Source organism: Protomyctophum bolini (assembly GCF_963924005.1).
Source record: "Protomyctophum bolini genome assembly, chromosome: 18".
NCBI classification, from domain to species: Eukaryota; Metazoa; Chordata; class Actinopteri; order Myctophiformes; family Myctophidae; genus Protomyctophum; species Protomyctophum bolini.
Window position 1 is genome coordinate 10,666,661 of NC_137879.1, and position 20,070 is coordinate 10,686,730.

The window sequence follows — 20,070 nt, forward strand, 5'->3', positions numbered from 1 at the left end:
TCCATTTGGTTCCAGTTACTCTCAGAGTTACAGACCTGTCGTGAGGGGGCCATTTGGAACCCCCTATAGGAATCGTTAAAGGGAGCCGTTAAGGAGTCGGACCATTTAAAGAGGGAATCACTAAGGAACTGGAATCGTTAAAATCCTTAAAGGACCCTAGAAATGAGAAGGAGCTCGCTGATTCAAAGAATGCTTGACTGTTGTGACTGATGCCACTGCCGCCATAAACAATAATAGCCAAAGTCTCCTTGAGCAAGACAGTGAACACCTAACGTCTACCGATGGAGTGGGTTGGTGCCTTGCAGGTTGCCTCTGCAAGGTGTGTACATTATCGTGCAGCCATTTTATGGTTCCATCCATCCAGACCCCATTCATTTGGAGAGATTTCCAAAAATATCAATAACAATTTTCTTAAGCCTGAATCAATCCATCGAGGATCGTGGTGAATCATGACCATAAAACATTTTATTCTGTGAAAAACAAATGACTCAAGTCATTATATTGATATATAAGCTTGCATTCCATTCTCTTGTATATTGTACGTTAGTGGGGATTTATGTAGTCGCGTTTGCAGTCTCTAGTCATGGTGCGGTGGGGGAGAGGACAGCAGGCTTAGTGGCCCATTGGCCGTATGAGGCTAGCCAATCATGAAAATCTCGCCACTTGGTCACGTGACTAGAGTAGAAAGTCCGATCATTGATCCGATTTGCAAGCTGAGAAAAAATAAATATTTAATTACGGTATATGATATACTATATTTAATAAATACCCTTTGTTTTACTGTTGTCAATTCTTTTCTTCTTTTCACAGAATCTAATGTTTTATGGTCATGATTCATCTGACCACCACTGCTATGCCCTATATACGATCTACCAGCTCACACCGTGTAGCTTTATTGAGCTTGTAGATCAGCTATTGTCAAGTGTTTGCCTGTTTTATGAAGCGATTTGCAAAGCGCTTTGGGTTAGGGAAGTACAGAAATGCTGATTATTTACTAGATGATACAGCCAACGCTGCCTCTTCTCCACTCCTGGAGCTTCTGATAAAGTTATGGATTATTGAAGGGCTCAACAGGTCAAAAGAACAAAAACACAAGAAATTTTTTTTTACAACGTGGAAGAACTTGAAAAGGAGGACGGCTACTGTGTGCGGATACTCCCGAAACTACCCTGGGAGCGATAATGAATAACATGCTGTGTCATTGCCTGGTGGTGACAGTACGAGACTGTTTGCATCTTTGCTGTGCAGAGCTGAGCTTGTAAACTGTTATTTTACGTTGACAGAGAATTTACATCTCAGAGAATCAAGCAAGTGGAACCGTTCTCACTCACGACAGGAAAGCATGGGCCATAATAATAATAATAAAGCATGTTAATAGTGGAATGTAAATCATCCAGGAAGATAAAGGTTATAACCTTAAACTCACCTCAATTAAATCAACACCTATACTGTGATAGGCTGAATCACTGAGAGAAAGCATTTATTTATAAGAGACCTTTAATGTGGGCAAAATTATAATATAATAATATATATATTTAAATGACCCCTGGTCCCCTTATGCATTGGACGGAAGGAGGACAATATCCAGAACCATGGCTGTGTTTTTCAAGTTTGAAGTTGAATGGGCTTGTTATGTAACAATGAATATCCATGATCTAAAATCTAAATATTGAATCATGCAACTGAATAACTGTCTGGGTTGAACACAAAGGTCTGAGTAGACGACGTGTGACAATACATGGTAGTGAATGATGCCCCATATAATCAGCTGTACGATGGCCAATCTATAAGCTTGTAGATTCACTAATATTCTCCTTATTCTGACATGCCTAAAATAGGGACACTAGGCTAAAGAAAGTGGTTAGTGTGTGTGTGTGTGTGTGTGTGTGTGTGTGTGTGTGTGTGTGTGTGCGCGCGCATGTCACATTTTAGAAATACATCAGTTAATTGAATTAATTCAGATTCAAATGGACCCTTATAGATCTTTAAAGAGTGTTAAATGAAACCAAATGGACCCTTAACAGGTCCAACAGGTTTCATGTTACACTCTCAAGAGTCCAATTTGTGACCAAATGTTCATGCTGGAGTCAACCTTCCAGAGGTTTACTGAAGCACAGAGTGGTCCAATAGGGGGAACAGCAGTAAAACCTGTAATTAGTCCCGATCCCATCACGTGATCGGAAATCGGGGCCGATCATGCCATTTTCAAATGATCGGAATCGGATTGGGAGCAAAGAAAAGGGGTCCCTAGTATCAATATTATATCCATATCATGATATTAGACTGGATATTGTCTGTGATTTTGGATATTGTGATATGGCAAGTGTTGTAGAAAATCTGTACCAAACTCCAATGAACGGAGTCGGATCGGGAGTAAAGCAACCGTGATCGGGACATCCCGACCTGTAATGCATATTAAGGCAGTACCGTATGTACAGTAACCCACCTTTTATAGACCTCAAACCTGTTCAGACATATTGTATTTGTACCACAAAACCAGTCTAAACTTAAGCTGTAGAAGGTATTTCAATCACAAGGAGGAATGCCAATTTATCGTTATATGACAATGTTTTATTTATAAATGTTTAGCATTTTTATGCCTAATGGTGATCGTCGATTCTTGACGGCTACTGTCTGTAGTCCAACACCTGTCCTGACGTACAGTATCAAATCATGGCTGGTTTTATATAGCCGAGCTTGCTTTGCTTCATATACCGTTAGCCTACTGTATGTTGCATCTCCAGTCCACACACGGTCTTGTAGTATTGGTGTTCAAATGCATTTGTAAGTGAAAGTGTTGAAATTCTGTTGAAAATTTGTTTGGCATAAGTAACATGTTTTTGAGCCCCTCCGACATCTGGCATTTGAAATGACGCCAAGTCTATGTACTGTTAATGTGTTTGGACCACATTCAACTGTGGCAGCCATGTCTATGGACTTTTAATGTTTGTTTACAGCCGTTAGACCCCAAGTGTGATTCTTTGTTAGTGATTACTGCAGTGAATTCATTCTGTGTACACAGTATTGTCAGTGGTCTTAAGGTTGTTGCAGTGATAATGCATTTTTAATTACGAATTAATCTCATCCAGGTTGTTTGGATATTATTGACATGAGTTTCCCTTCCTTTGTCTCACGAAGTAATGATAAATAAATAAATCTGTACATTTATTACATCTGTATATTTATTATACTTGCATTGGTGGCATTGCTTGAGGTACAGACACCATTGTTTCCCCTCCATCTATATTGCATGCAAGCATGTGTAGTGCGTGCGCACACACACTTTTCACATATAGTGACTCCAAATATATTTTTTAAATAGTTTATTCACAGGCAAAATATACACATTAATATACACTCACACACACAATGTGATGCTCCATACAGTGAAATAATTTCAAACATATTTCAGAAACAGATCTGCACTGTTAACGAGCTCCATGAAATGAAAACTACCGTCATTTTTTTTTTCTTTCTTGGCAATGGTAACATGCCTAGCTGACGAACAAGCTAACCAGAAAAAACACAAGTCCCTAGTCTGTAGATTCAGAGGTATTTTAGTGTTGTATGTTTTGTACATCACCAAGGACAAAGACAAGACCCACAAAACGTCTTGATGCATAAACCATATTACATACCTGGTATGGTAAATGAAAGAAAGCATGTTTTTACAAGCAAAACAAACAAAATGAACTGCGACTACTGTCCTTGCGCTTACAGTATGGCCCTATGTGGCATAATTGTCTGCATTGAAAGCATGTTATTCCTTACGGTAAGTTAAATCAAAATAAGTCTGTAGCACAGACCCAGAACATGAAGTACAGAGATTTGAACTAGTATGTTTCCTGGCAGAGGGAAATGAAAAACATTTTAACAGGCACTTGAGCGCTCAGGAAAAGGAAGTCTGTCTATAGACAACAGACTTCATCATTGGCAAATAATGAATACAGGGTCATACTCCTAAGTGGTGCTGTACTTCATTGCACATGTGTTGTGCACTGAAAATAGTCTACAAACTCACAACGCGAGCACTTGTATTTTTGTTCTTCATGTTATGTATGTACTGTATATATTACTGATATGTGTTTTGTATTGTGGTGTATTTTTTATTGATTAATCTGTTGACTGTGAGAGGACCTCAATGGAAATAAGTCTCGGGACTTTATTGGGTAATCCTCAAATTGCTGTACCAATGTAGTTTCAATGCTTTTCAAATCAAAACAAACCAAACCAAACCAAATCAGATCCGTTGTGAGCTTGCAGTTTGGCTATCTTCAGGCAAGGACACGCAAGGAGTTCTATCAGTATTATATCAGGCTTAAGGGTAACATACCTGCAACACTTGCGTATGCTGTCATTTGTGTGAATGACCTCTGTAGAATAAAAAAGCACACTTTGTTCATTCTGAACCTAATTCTCATTGTTCTCTGATGTGAGGAGATAATATAGTGTGTCGCTAAGAGCTTGTCGATCTGCTATTTTAAAGCGAAACATTTTTAACTCAAAAATTATTTTCTGGAGCTAAGAGCTTGTAGATCTTTGTAGATCTAAGAGCTTGTAGATCTTTTTTTTTTTTTTTGGTCCAGTATGGATATATACGTTTTTTCGAATGGGTTAAAAGTTAACAGCTTCGGACATACAGGGTTTCAAACCAACAGCGACAGTATAGCGCCTCTCTCTCCTCACATCTGAGCGAAGGGACTTGGGTTCGAAATGGTCAAGGTGTAGCTTTAAGGCAGACGACGGGGAGACAGGTGAGGGTGATTAGGGGGCTACTAGAGGAACATGGGGTGATTATGGAGACAGGTGAGGGTGACTAGGGGGCTATTAGAGGAACATGTGGTGATTAGGGAGACAGGTGAGGGTGACTAGGGGGCTACTAGAGGAACATGGGGTGACTAGGGGGACAGGTGAGGGTGACTAGGGGGCTATTAGAGGAACATGGGGTGACTAGGGGGACAGGTGAGGGTGACTAGGGGGCTATTAGAGGAACATGGGGTGACTAGGGGGACAGGTGAGAGTGACTAGGGGGCTACTAGAGGAACATGGAAGTCAGGGTTGTCGAAGAGAAGGGGCCTCTCCGGTGGAGAGGGGTTCTTGTCAGCCTTATGCAACAGCTTGAACAGACCCGTGCCGATGTTCATGGGAATGCCCATGATGATGCACTCGGACACACCTGGAATGAAACGAACAGAGGACATCATATTCATGACCACTTCATGAGAAGTCGTGGAAATTACAGGTCAATTTCATAATGCAGCGTTTATATTCACAGTGTATATCTAAGAGAAAATAACTGCAAAAACAGAATAAAAAAACCCTGCAACACCCCAGATTAGATAAATAGCCTTTTTGGTGCAAGGCTCAAAAATGCAATGTACTGTAACACATACATTGTCTGTCTATCAGAGGGAAATACAGTAAATCATGTGGAAAAGGACATTCATTATTTGCTGGCTACTTCTTTATTTCCATCTATATCTAGACATCTGTCTATATACACATGCACACACACATACAGTACAGACAGTATTATAGCCCATACTAAATATACGGTATTTATTCAGTTTTCTTAATTGTAATATTACAATTGTACATGTAGTGTACAATATCATCGTAGTGTAGGTAAATTACAATATTATTTTATCCCCCCCCACCTTAAGTTACTAGTAAAAGCCCAAAAATAAACTATATATTAAACTCAAATAATGCTGAATTAATTTACCACAGACGGAGTCCTTCTGGCCGAAGTAGGCAGCATCAAACAGGTGATCCGCCGTCTTCTCAAAGGAGGCCAGCATGAGGACACTTTCCTTCATCTTGGCCAGGCCGAACCTGGTGATGCCCAGAATCTCCCCCTAGTGACACAGCAGGTACATCACATCAATCTGGGAAGCCGCCGCTCCAGTTCCCCCAGCGCGCAGAGACGCAAGTCTCCAATGGCCTTCCGCCTTTGAGCAAGGACGCGCTGTGATTGGCCAGTAGCTACTTTGAGTGGCAGTCGGGGGGAAATGCTCTCGCCAGAACATGATTTACTATTCTAGTCCATATCGGGTCGCAACTCAAAGGGGGCTGAGTCGGCTAAGCGAACTTCACAACGTTCGCCACGGCAATCGGTGGTGTCTCTCGTGGCTCAAGTTCGCTTGAGATGGCGCCCCTCCATCGAGGTCTAACACTGTGCTTAGGAGTACTGTGCTCACTGTAGCGACCGGATGTTGCCCGTTCTTTTCTGGTGGTGCGTGTTTGTTTTCATTCCTAACAACAAACTCTTACCGACAGATTCAGCTGCGGAGCTCTGAATCTGTCTTGAAAGACTACAGATTAAAGACAGAACCGAGATACACTGTAGTCGTAGTGTGTGCTTTTCAAATATCTGAAACCAGGGCACACCCAATGGGCAAGTCAAACTGTCAATGCACACCTCATGATGAAAATAGCGTGTATTTAATTTAAACATTTTGAGATCGGAAAAGTGGGGTATAGATATTAGCCCCAATTAGAATGAACGGTTGTCACAAGATCTCATAGTACCACAGGGCAGTGGTACCACCCAGTGTGCCTCAGCAGACACATTTTGCTGTACCTTTCGGATTAATCACATCATTGAGATAGAAGCACATTTTATTTCATCACACAACGCTGTCATGCAAAACTATCTATTTTTCCCTTTTTTGACATTTCTTGAAAGCTATCGACCCTTAATGACACACTGTACCTTGTAGGACATGAGCTCTGCTACTAGCAGCATGACATTATGGTGGTGACACACTGTACCTTGTAGGACTTACTGATCTACCGGCATGCACACTTAAGCCTCTCCAATTGATCCAGAATGCAACAGCTTGCTTGTTCTTCAACCAGCCAAAATTCTCACATGTCTCCCTGTGTACTGTACTCCCTGTCCCTGTGTGCTGTCACTGCCCGCAACAAGAGTACAAAACTCTAATGCTGGCCTTCAAGGCAACCAAAGGTATGGCAGCCCCAACATCTTGCAAGTCTGATCGGACCCTACAAACCCTCCCGTGTGATCGGCCAACGCAGGGAAGCTGGAAGAACATTGACTAAAACACCGGGACAACGCTCCACACGTACCAAACTCTTCTCCCTTCTGGCTCCAAAACTATGGAATGCACTTCCCATTGCAGTCAGAACTGCAGATTCACTCCCGATCTTCCGTCGTAATCTGAAAACCCCCTTCAGACTCCATCTTAGCCTGCAGCACTTGCCGTAGCACTTACCCTAGCCTTGACGACCTTACAGGCGTATGCAAATGCTCAATTTATGTAACTTAGACAGCATTTTATGCAGACATAGCACTCTATAGTGTATACGTAAAGTGTCATTCTATAGATATTCCACTGTTAGGGGGTACAGGCTTTAGTTACCGACATACTATTGGTCCGACGGTCATTAGACCGTCAACCTACCTCTAATCTCCATCTTTTGCTAATGATCTAAATATCTTTTTCAGCCGTTTTCATAAGAATGACTTCAGTGCTGAGCGTGATAGTGTGTGTATTCCACTCACATTCCGGAGTATGTCCCTATCACACTCAGTGAAAATTGTAGCTAGCCTTTCCTGTATTAAGCCCAACTCGGCCCCTGGGCCAGATGGCCTTAGAGGTAGAGAGTTGAAAGAAAATAATGTTCATGAATTTAAAAGGTATTGTGTTGATGCTATTCCAGTATTTGCTTGACTCTCAAATAAAGGCCAATTTATGGAAAATGTCTTGTATTGTCAGTGCCTCTCCCCAAGAAGCCTGGAGCCACTGAACTAAAATACTTCAGGCCCATTACTCTTACTTCCATTTTGGGAAACTGTTTTGAAAGAGTTATAAGCAGACAAATCACAGCTTAGATCATCTCCAATTTGCTTATAAAAGTCAGAGAGGAACTGATGATGCTGCTATCAGCCTGTTTAACACCCTGTCAAAGCATCTCCAAGTCCCCTTCCAGTTTGCCAGGGTCCTTTTTATTGATTTTACCTTCATTGATTTTACATAGGAGTAAATGGAGGTATTATCCATCTTGTCAGAGACTTCCTCTCTGACCGTCCTCAACAGGTCCGTGTTAATGATACTCTGTCCGACATCACTGTGTTCCACAGGGGACTATCTTATCCCCCTTACTTTTCTCCTTATATACAAATGAATTCCAGTTAGACCAGGACATGGTTTCATTTGTTCAAATATGCGGATGATATGGCCCTGGTTGCCTTACACAGTGGGGGAGGAAGCATACAGAGCACATGTGTCATCTCTTCAGAACTGGTCCTTAGGGATCAATGTGACAAAAACAAAATAACTTGTCATTCAATGACAATTGGTGGACAAATAGTGGAGGTGGTAGACACTTTTAAATACTTAGGCACATATATTGACACCATACTCAATTTCAGTGAAAATACTGACCAGATTTTTAAAACTTGTAACCAACGCCTCCACCTACTACGCAAGCTCAACTCCTTTAGAGTGATCAAGCATATCATGGAAACAGTCTATAAAAACCTGATAGAGGGAATCTTGACTTTTAACATGGCAATGTGGTATGGCAATCTGAATGTAAAAGGAAGAAGCAAGCTGCAGCGAATTGTGAACATAGCCTCAAAAATCATTGGGAAGAGACAGAAACAACTAGACTGTATCTACGAGGAGGTACTTCGTAAAAAAGCTGTCAAGATAACTCTGCAGGGAGTTTGAACTACTTCCCTCTGGTAGACGGTACAAAGTACCAAAAGATAACCGTAACACATACCAAATGCCATTAAGGCACTAAATGATACCATGTCTCGCTAGATTTGTTGTTTTTCCAATGCATTTGCCACTGTTGTCCTGCACTTTTTTGCCATGAGAAAATAATTGTGTAAGTGTTGTTGCTGTTGTAACTGTTTGTTTTTTTACTGTTGTCGAGACCGAAGACAAATTTCCACACGTGGACAATAAATGAAACTAACTAATCAACTAACCCCAACCTAACCCTAACCGCAAGCCCGGACAAACGCATGTCGGACCAACGCATGTACGGGAGCGACGTGTGATTTTGCGCATGTCGGATCTTTGGTGTGTCGTATCTGCGTGTGCTCCCCCTGTCAGCTTCTTAGCTATTTCTTTTATGTATTTGATGTTCTCGCTTACTGTAAATCGCTTAATGGATTAAGAGAGTCTAGTAAATGCCTAAAGTGTACCTTGTAGGACATGAGGTCTGCCAGCAGCATGACATGTCGTCGGTCCACACTCATGCCGTGGCTGCTCATGGTGTACTGGATCTCGTTGATGATGGTGGTCCTGGCCGCTTCGATGCCCAGCGTCTTCTCCACCTGGAAGCACAGAGGTTATTGTTCAACATGGCTGCTTCCAATAAATCAATGTGCCTCGGTTCAGGGAAAGGTTATAATAGTTAAGTGCTGTTAAATAAAGCCTTGGTTAAACTAGTACCTCATAGGTGTTGTTAAATAAAGCCTTGGTTAAACTAGTACCTCATAGGTGTTGTTAAATAAAGCCTTGGTTCAACTAGTGCCTCATAGGTGTTGTTAAATAAAGCCTTGGTTCAACTAGTGCCTCATAGGTGTTGTTAAATAAAGCCTTGGTTCAACTAGTACCTCATAGGTGTTGTTAAATAAAGCCTTGGTTCAACTAGTACCTCATAGGTGTTGTTAAATAAAGCCTTGGTTCAACTAGTACCTCATAGGTGTTGTTGGAGGTGGTCCTGCTGCCTTTGACGCCGTGCGTTGCCATGACAGCGCGCATGTTGTCCCCCTCCACCAGCAGCTTGTACTTGTTTTTGCCGCTCGCTTCGTCGATGTGGATGACCGCTCTGGACACCTCCGGGATGCCCTGCACCACCACCTGTCAATCAACACAGAACTCGTTAAAACACCTGCACCACCACCTGTCAATCAACATTAAAAACACCACCTTCCAATCAACACGGAGCTCGTTAAAACACCTGCACCACCACCTTCCAATCAACACGGAGCTCGTTAAAACACCTGCAACCACCACCTTCCAATCAACACGGAGCTCGTTAAAACACCACCACCTTCCAATCAAGACAGGGCTCATTGAAACAGTGCTTCTGTCAAGGACCCCTCCAAACCCCCATCTGAAATGTATTTTGTGCCCCCCGTAAATGCCTCCGCCCTGTTATGCAATACCAGTTATACCCAACGTCAGGGTAACCAATATATAACAATATAGAGATCTATTATGTGTGTCCTTGTCACTTATCTAGCCATGTATCTTGCTCCATTACGCCACTTATCGTCTCCATCTGGCCAGATATACTGTAGTCATTACACCACTTATTAGAAATTGAATAGAAAACAGCTCTGTGACTCTTTTAGCACATAAACAAATGCCAACAATGCGCATTCTGCCCATTTATAGTGTCACAAATTCAAAACGCGGTACAGTTCCTTTTATGCATTAACTTTTTTTTATCCATTATGGATCCAGTCCAATTCTGGAATAAGCTTAATCAACATGAAGTTGACACCGACAAAGAAAAATAAAATCCATAGTGTGTGTTTTGTGAGGTTCTACATTTGCAAAATGGTCTTTGTGTGCCTTTGTGTGCTGAAAGAGCCTCATCTCATTGTGCAACTTACGGTATAATTTACCAATTGGACCTCTACCACAGTGTTACACAAAGGAACAAAAGAAAAAAACTAAAAGAGACCACAACATAATTCAAGTAAAGAATGAACAGAACCCCTAGTAATGACAAACATCCAATCATGAGCCAACATTCTCCCGAAGTGAAAACACAATGTCTCAGTCTCTTGTTGCTACATGATATAACTTCCCATTTATGCAAAATGTCATTGCTTCTGTATATTTGCTATTATGAGTATGGGGCGAATCTCAACTCATCTATCCCAGTTGTTCTCCAACTGTTTAATCTCAAGGACTCAAGAGTGTACATAACTCAAGAGTGTACAAATGTAACCAAATTGGTTCCATTTCATACACTCTCAGAGTTACAGACCCGTGTAGGTCCATTTGGGACCATTTGGAACCACCTTGAGGAACCCTGATGGTCCCTGGACCCCGCTTCTGAGAACCATTGGTGTATGGCTTTATTCCACTGGTGGTACATTTACTCAAGTTTTACTTTACTGGGGTAATTCCAATTTTAAATAATTTTACTCCTACTCCACTACATCGCAAAGGCAAATATTGTACGTTTACTCCAGTACAATTATTTGAAAACCTTAGTTACTACTTACTTTGAAGATTTGGATATTGTACTTTTACTCAGTACAATTATTTGAAAACCTTAGTTACTACTTACTTTGTAGATTTGGATATTGTACTTTTACTCCAGTACAATTATTTGAAAACCTTAGTTACTACTTACTTTGTAGATTTGGATATTGTACTTTTACTCCAGTACAATTATTTGAAAACCTTAGTTACTACTTACTTTGTAGATTTGGATTATTACAAATCCACTTCAGATTTATACTGTATATATTTTGGCAATTTGAGAGGCGATCCACAAGCTCACAATGAGCTGGGATAGCTCTGCTATTTTCAAAGGATTTCCATACATATGAAGCCAATATGTTTGTAGTTTTACAGAGTTGTAACAGACTATTTACTCAACAACAGGGTATCGATACTTTTGTACAAAGAATGGAGTTCTTCTTCCGTCGTTGCCTTCTTCTCACCTTAGGAAGGTCTTCCTTGAGGGACTGCAGAACGTAGTACATGGAGCTCTTGCTGTTCTCCCGCGGAGACACGCAGACCACCGCCTCTCCGTGCACGGCGATGTCTCCCGGCTTCACGCGCAGCTTGGACATGCAGATGGAGTAACGAACCGTTTCTGCATTCACCTGGACATAGAAAACACCCCCCGCTTATTAGACATGCAGATGGGTGCAGTGGACCGTGTCTGCATTCAGCTGGGCCCCCACACACACACCTGGCCCCCCACACACACACACACACACACACACACATGCGCACACACACACACACACACACACGTTTCTGCATTCACGTGGCCCCCCACACACACACACACACACCCAGCTTAGACATGCAGATGGAGTAACGGACCGTGTGTGCATTCACCTGGCCGTGCGCGCAGTGTGTGTGTGTGCGCGGCCGGCCACTTAATTGTCTCTTGAGGACTATCATTTACACAAAACCGTGCAATTTACCACCCCACAATCTACATACAAACATGGCAAAACAACCGTGCCGTTTCTAATTTAGTCTCGGTTGCACGCTGTGCATGAAATGTGTGCACAGCGTGCACACAATTAGTATAAATCGCCTTTGGAGGAGCAATTCTATTATAATGAATAGCCTCGTATAATTGGCCCTTTAAGAAATGCTCATTATACGATCTGGCAGCGTTTGTATCTACTGGCTCCGTGTCTCAGAGGTGGGCTGTGAACCGTTGGGCAGCCTCGCAGAGCGTGGGACCTGATGGAAGCCTCGCAGAGCGTGGGACCTGATGGAAGCCTCGCAGAGCGTGGGACCTGATGGGCTGTTAGTGGAGTAGAGAGCGCTCCGCTGTGTTCATTTGGACCACACGCAAGTGGTTATATAACCTCACAAAACAATATACCTTAAGGTATAACCTCACAAAAACTATGCCTAAACCTAACCTTAACCCTAACCTCACAAAAACTGTACCTACATATAACCTTAACGTACTTTATCGGGCAAAAAAGTAGTCCGCGGTTGGTGGAAAAATAGTGCTGTCGGCAGCGGGATTGGATGGAGATGATGTGTCCAGGTGTTGGGAGTCTAATGACCACGAGGCATGCTACCGAGCTGGCTGAAGAATTGGGTTTTCTTTTCTGGCTGTATTAGAATGTGAGAAAGCCCCACAGGCCCCCCACTACTTCCTACTACTAGTACTACTAGTAGGGCGGGGCGAAGCGGTGTAAAACAAGCACCTCATCAGGTCCCACCCGCTGTGCGAAAAAGGCAGTCCCATGAACAGTTCAGAAACGTGCCTACCAATGACATCGTCGATGATTCCAAGCTAATAGAAAACACAGCCTTTCTCTTCCTGGGAAGTTACTGTAGTAGGATGATGGTTTGTGGCTATGTTGATGACCTCTGACCTCTGTGGCAGTCAGACAGCATAATACATTTGATCAGCTATTTTTGAAAAGGTCTGTGAAAATGTTCACCTAAAATGACGTCGCACCAAAATATTGGTGCAACGTTGAACCTGCTAAAGAATGGGGAATCATCAGCTGCATAGTATTGACCACTTCACGAAAACGTAAAACCACTGTCTATTTATCGGCTCTTAACCCATTCTGACCTGAGATCAGATTCATACGAGGTTTTCCACTGGACAACACACTGGTCTGATGAACCCATTCTGACCTGAGATCAGATTCTAAAAATGTCAGTCGTTCTTCGATTTTTCAAAAATAGCAGACCTACAAGCTCGTAGCGCGCCACTCGGTGGCGCGCTATGAGCTTGTAGATCTGCTATTTTTCAATAGCTAAAGCATAACATGATGCTAACACCAAAATGGGTGCCCGGTCAGAATGGGTTAAAAGGCCGTGTCAACAGTGGATCAGCAAACAAACAAACAGTAGATGACGTGATACCTCTAGTCGCAACAGCCGTATCCTCTCCAATGACAGCTTCACCAGAATGAAACAGTCATCAGGCAGAAAGACCTCCTCGATGTACTCCGAGATCTGTGAGAGGATGAGAAACGCTGAGTGTCACAGATGGCGCACAGCTGCCTGGCCTCGTGGTGTGTTTGTGTAGCAAAGCCAATGTCAAAGAGGACGTGTGTCTCTGGCTTTTCACATGTCAAGATGCCGTCTCTCTCACATTTGGGCTCATTTGGGAATTGGGATCCAGGACCCTCGTTCTCCAGAAGGGTTTTTGGGTCTCATGCATGTAAATGAGACTTGCTCTGCAATGCGACACAGTGGTTTAGCAAGGCTGTCATACTAATTACTACATCTTGTACTTGGATCAGCTCTAAATGCTGTACATAGGGGTGAGTGTCTGCCCTTCTAATATAGGACTTTCTACATATTGTTGATGGATTAGGGCCCAGTAAATCTGGACTATACCAAGACGGCTTCTACATCATTTATTTGTTTTAATTATGGATAATTATTAATAATATTATATTCTATAATATAATAATTATTGTAAATGTGTTATATGAATACACTTTGATTTGTTGTCCCGTAGTCGGGTCGCGGGGGAAACAGCTCCACCAGTGTTCCAGACTTCGCTCTCCAGAGCAACATTAGTGACTTCCTCCTGGGGGATCCCGAGACGTTCCTAGGCCAGTGAGTCGATGTGTTTCCTCCAACTGCGCCTTGGTCTGCCCCGGGGTCTCCTCCCAGTGGGACGTGCATCGAGGACCTCCCTAGGGAGACGCCCGAGAGGCATCCTAACCAGATGCCCGAACCACTTAAACTTAAACTGGCTCCTTTCCAGTCTCTCTCGTGTGACTGAACTTCTCACCCTATCTCTAAGGGAGAAAACTCATTTTGGACGCTTTGACCTTATTCTTTCGGTCATGAGCCACATTCCATTATTATTTAGACAGGTACATTTGTGAGAGCAGACAGGCGGAAAGATATCACTGTAAAAATAATGGCACAGGTCATAACTCAGAGCTTAGAAATGAGTTTTGTGCATTGCAGATTAGGTTAATATTGGGTATATCTGAGGTAATTTTCAGTGTTCGGTTATGTGTAAAACATTACACTTTGCACAGATGGAGTGTGCAAAACCACCCTCGGTCTTTCATTAGGGCCAGCAAGCAATTTGAGACTCCGGAGGAGCACTTTGGATATCGGGCAGAAACCTCTTATCTCGACACACAGATGACACACAGCTGTACCTTTCCACCAAAGCCATCACCCCAACCACCCACTCCACTCTCACTGCCTGCCTCACAGATATTAAAACGTGGATGCAAAAGAACTTTCTCAAACTAAATTGCAATAAATCGGAAATCATCATCATCGGTCCCAACTCCCTCACCAATTCCACCCAAGGTTTTTCACTGAACATTGATGGATCCACTGTTAGACCCTCCACCCGCATCCGCAACCTTGGTAAAATTTTTGACCCCACCCTTTCATTCCTCCCCCATGTTAACCAAGTCACAAAAACCGCCTTCTTTCACGTTTATTGATGTCTGCAAATCTGCTGTGCTCAAACGTCTCGGTTATTCTAAGCACAAATAGATAACGGGTAAACATGGATTTATTTTTCATCATGATTCCGTCTGTCAGGTCATCGTGACTCGTAACCTATTGGGCGCCACTTCTCTCCACAAGTGAAAGTAATTTTCTGCTTGAAGTGCTCGGGTCGCTCTGCCCACCAGAATGCTGGATGTGTCACGTGGCTGGAGATGATGTGTGATGCTCTGCGCTGGGAAGAGGAACGCTCCACTGTGTCTTACTTTAACCATAGAAATGCATGGCAAACAGACAGACAGGCACCGGCAGTTTGTTGTTGTTGTCTACATCCTGACAGTTTTCTGAAAAAGCTATGTTTCTATGTCAGTCGATTTTTCAAAAATCGTAGACCTACAAGCTCGTAGCGCGCCACTCGGTGGCGCACTATGAGCTTGTAGATCTGCTATTTTTCAATAGCTAAAGCATAACATAATGCTAACACCAAAAGGGGTTCCCGCCCAGAATGGGTTAACCTGCGTTACTAGAGGAAAAATTACAAATTTACCTCTCCAAGAAGAGTTTTCTCAATCCTTCCCTTCACCAGACGACCAAAGTCTGCATCATCATCGACGTCCAGATGGGCACTGATGATTGGTGTGCTGAGTGGCAGATACAGGAGAGTTGATTTATTTTTAGTACATTTACCGGTTTTAATGGGTGAACTATATAAGGGTAAAGTGTTAAAAGTATTGTGTAAGTGTGTAAGTGTTGTGTAAAGGCTGTGTATTCATCCTAGACAGGGCAGTTCCACAGCGTGTCACTGTAGCCAAACAAGTCAGTGATCATGAAGTGTAGGTGCAATGTGATTAGAAACAAGCCATTTTATGCTGTCAGGCTGTCTTGAACAAACCGCCTATGAGGTGCACTGTCGACACGTGTCAAACTTGGGAACAAATTGTTCCCATTTGAAGGAGACAGTAGACACCACTCACCAGTCAATAGCAGATTCTCTTTAAAGCATTTAACCCTCCTCCCAGAAAAAGTCAGACTACAAAGGAAGAGACAGCTCCAATGTGTTTCTTTGTCTGCACGTGACCAGGAGGACGAAGTCAAGTCTCGGTTATTTGCCACAAGCCTTGAGTCCCGACGCTTACCTGATGTTTTTGGAGGCGTTAATGATCTCCTTGATGCGGGGCACACCCAGGGTGATGTTCATGGACGCTACTCCGGCAAAGTGGAAGGTCTTCAGAGTCATCTGGGTGCCAGGCTCCCCGATGCTCTGGGCACACAGAGCCCCCACCGCCGAACCGGGCTCCATCTGGGCTCTGAGTTCACACACAGAGAGAGAGATTAGAGAGCACAACTCACCACAACTACATCAGTATACATATAGTTGTACATTTTAAAACTGTGTACATTGGTGACTATAACGATAATCTAGATGACTTGGAGGCCTACAAAAACGAAAAATAAAATAAAACTAGTACCAACAAGGGCGACTAGTGGATTTACTAGTCGACTAGTCGAATAGTCACTTGCTTAAAGCCCATGGGAACATACATTCGTCCGACATACCAATAGTCCGACATATGTGGCCAGTTAAGACGGTTAGGGTTAGGGTATGTTGGACTAACGCTATGCACCCCTACATATCAACTCTTTCTGCTGCACTTACAAATGTTAACAATTATTCAACAATTGATTAATTGACAATAAGAATTTACTCAACTAAATTAAAAAAAATTACAATTAATTTAACATTTCACAGTCTCTCCATCATTGTATAAAAGCGGTGTATTTTATGTGAAATGTAACCATGATAAATAATAATAAATAAATGATATATATATTTTAAAAAAACACATTTTCTTCTCACATTTCTCTTTCTCATACAGAAGTGCCATTTCCTGCATCTCATAGGATACAATACATCTTTGAATGATGAATATTAACAAGCATTTTGTCATTCTGTATATCGGAAGCGAATTTTGGATTTTTATGTTATAGACATTTATGGAGGGGAAATTGAGGCTCTTCGGAAAATCCCAGTTCATCAAATTAATGGATGATCGATTAAAAAAAGTAAATCAAAGTCAACTAAGTGAAACCCGCGACCTCGTCGGTATTCCAGCTGGGATTAGATTCTGTCCACGATTCTTATCAGTTTCATGGTCTTATCAGGCCGAGACACACCTGTGTCCCGGGGGGAGTTACATTGGAATGACCATTTAATCCACACAAGCCCCCTCGTGTGGGTTAACAGGCCTTAGTGGAACCAGGTGGCACATCCTGCCGGACATAAAGCAACACAATCTGCAGACAGTACTGTCTGAAGGCACATACAGTCGCAGTACCTCATATATTTGTCCCTGCACGTTTCCAGGAACTTCTCCAGTTGCGTCGGGGTGACTCGGTCCAGCTGATAGAGAACTTTAGGCTGCAATACAAGGAAAGGCAACAAAAAGCTTTTAGTTGCTTGGGCTTGTGGCGACTAGGGACGTTAATAGTTCATCGTTAATCAATGAATCGCCGTTCTTCAATTAAACGTAACAATTTTTATTTTATTCCTCACACAAAGATGCCATTGCCTGGCCCTGTATCTCAAATGAATCAAATAAATATTTGATTAAGGAATACAATATGCCTTTTGTATTCTTTCTGTATATCTTCACAATGCAGATTTTTATGTTAGACATTGAGGGAAATTAAGATTCTCAGATAAAATGTAAAAACAAACGCTGCTTATCAACTAACTGGTTAATCGATCGATGAATGAAACAAATGGACATCCCTAGTGGCGACTGACATGCAGTATGGTGATGGTGAACGGTGTGAGGGTGCTGGCTTTACAGTGGCTACTGTACCTCCGTGCTGCCGTTGTCGTTGATGCCGTACTTGTCTCTGGTTTTCTTGATCCTGTCGGACATGCTCTTGACGAACTTCCGTATGCCCTGTTGGTCGAGAGAGGAGACGAGATGGAGAACAGGGCAGAATCCAAACGCAACACACAGGTCACTAAAGTCTTCTCTACAAGTAGGCAAAAAGGGTCTCATTAGTGCTCTCTCCAGCCATGATGAGTCATGCTGTTATTTCACATCACAGGTGAGCGGAACTAATCGGAGATCAAATAAATCCACTCTTGTTTACAGGGCATTCTCATTCAATCCCACGCACAGCTGTGCACACTTAGTCCAGTCAATTGCTTGAGCAGCGAGTCAGAGCCACCGTTCTTGTTATGCAATCTGTATCCAAATATATCCCACTGAACTGAAGAGTGATCGGAATAACTCAAGTTTGCATTTACGTCGGGTGTATTCTCGCCGTCTGCATTGTGCTCAGGGACGGGATGTTCCTTGAGGCCTATTCATACTCCAGTATGAATAGGACAGGACAGGACAGGACGTAGGGTTGATGTACAACGTGCGCTTACGGCTGATCCGATCACATTATGACCATTCACAATGCGTCCTGGGTGCATCATGCATTAAAGGGGGTGTAAGTCATGTATTTGTACACACACAAAATATAATGCTAAAGGTTCTATAACGATCATCATTGCTATAATGTGTTTGTTCTCCAACTTTTTAATAAACTAAAAACAACTCTGCAAAAGGTAATTCATCAATTTTACTAGTTAAACGCTCCTGCATGAGGTCTCTCGCCTCTCTCTCTAGGTCGTCCTCAGACGAGCCCTCCATCGTCGTTTCCAGTCATCTCGGTTCTCCATACATCCGGCCAGTTCGTTGGTACTTTGCACTCCTGCATCGCTCTTGAGTACATCCACGTATGTTAGCGCGGGGCGTCCTCGTGATCGATGCCCGTGTGTTGGTTCCCAGAGCACCAGTTTGCTGGCTGGCAGTTCTTGATGCCTTTGGCAGTGTCCTGCTAGTCTCATTCTCGCCTGATTGGACATAATTGGTATCCTAGGTATCCTAGCCTGAACATGTATTTTCTGTTTACTACTGAAAGAGCTGGAGATCCTATTAATGAACGAACACACCATAGCAATGAATGCTTTTAACATGCGTCCTTCCCTTGTCCCGGAGAACATATCAAGATACAGATCACATGTTAATAATACGTAACATAAATGGGGGCCATTGAGAGCATCTGTTTTTGCAACTGAGAAACGAGTTTTAATGCCGAATAAATGCTTTCCACACACTTAGCAACGTAGCATGCTCATTATGAACTATACCTCCAGGTACTTCTCTGAGCCTGTGTCTGTTAACTCCTTCACAAAAGGGGGAAGAAAGGTTTGGAAGCGTTACTTACTACAGCACTGATAGACTGCACCAGTACACTGCACTACTCTCTGTGATGGTTAAAACTCAGTGTTATACTTCACCAGTAGTGCCAGTAGTTCAGCAGTAGCACGCGGAAATAGAAGATCTACAAGCTCACACAAACGCATTGTGAACGTGTAGGTCTATTTATGGCATTCTGAAAAAAAATATATAGAATATTCCCACCTAAAAAGGATATCGTTGCAGTCGGGAGAAAACCAACTAACTCCATTTTTTAGGTTTTAGATTAGTTTTTCTCCCATAAATCAATGCTATTGAACATCCTTTACGTCTGTGTGTTTTAAAAAGTATTAAAAAGTGCTTCTGACAAAACCTCTCAACACCATTGGACGGTCAAACTGTCTGCTAAAACTTAGAGCAACTACCTCCACAACCTCTCCCCTCTCATGCAAGTAATTGACAATATATAAAGTCACAATGCCAACTCTGACGAGGCAGTATTGCTTTGTATTAAAAACATAAGGCTTTCTTTATTTCCTGGAAAAAAGAATATATATATTATTTTTCATTTCCTGAAAATGTTACATTTTGGAGTTTTGGTGGTTTCTTCCCTAAAGTAGGTTGAACGTGATTAATTGTCTCCTCCTGGCCGAAGGCGTGGCAGAGAGTACGTTTTGGCCCCTGTCCGC

General features: G+C 42.5%; 1 protein-coding gene across 3 annotated transcripts in view; it reads right to left on the minus strand.

Annotated features, from left to right (window-relative positions):
• Positions 1-3,327: 3,327 nt before the first annotated feature.
• Positions 3,328-20,070, minus strand: part of polr3a (polymerase (RNA) III (DNA directed) polypeptide A) — a 43,102-nt gene continuing 26,359 nt past the window's right edge. For 2 of the 3 annotated variants that reach the window (XM_080789655.1, XM_080789654.1), the window contains 11 exons: positions 19,333-19,368; positions 17,999-18,085; positions 17,489-17,571; positions 16,289-16,459; positions 15,700-15,793; positions 13,587-13,679; positions 11,672-11,836; positions 9,681-9,845; positions 9,185-9,316; positions 5,726-5,858; positions 3,328-5,176 (listed from right to left, as the gene is read on the minus strand). In XM_080789655.1, coding sequence (XP_080645781.1) covers positions 5,025-5,176; positions 5,726-5,858; positions 9,185-9,316; positions 9,681-9,845; positions 11,672-11,836; positions 13,587-13,679; positions 15,700-15,793; positions 16,289-16,459; positions 17,489-17,571; positions 17,999-18,085; positions 19,333-19,368 — 1,311 coding nt within the window. In that variant the 3' untranslated portion in view covers positions 3,328-5,024. The remainder of the gene's footprint in view (positions 5,177-5,725; positions 5,859-9,184; positions 9,317-9,680; positions 9,846-11,671; positions 11,837-13,586; positions 13,680-15,699; positions 15,794-16,288; positions 16,460-17,488; positions 17,572-17,998; positions 18,086-19,332; positions 19,369-20,070) is intronic. The other variant, XM_080789656.1, reaches the window with a different exon arrangement.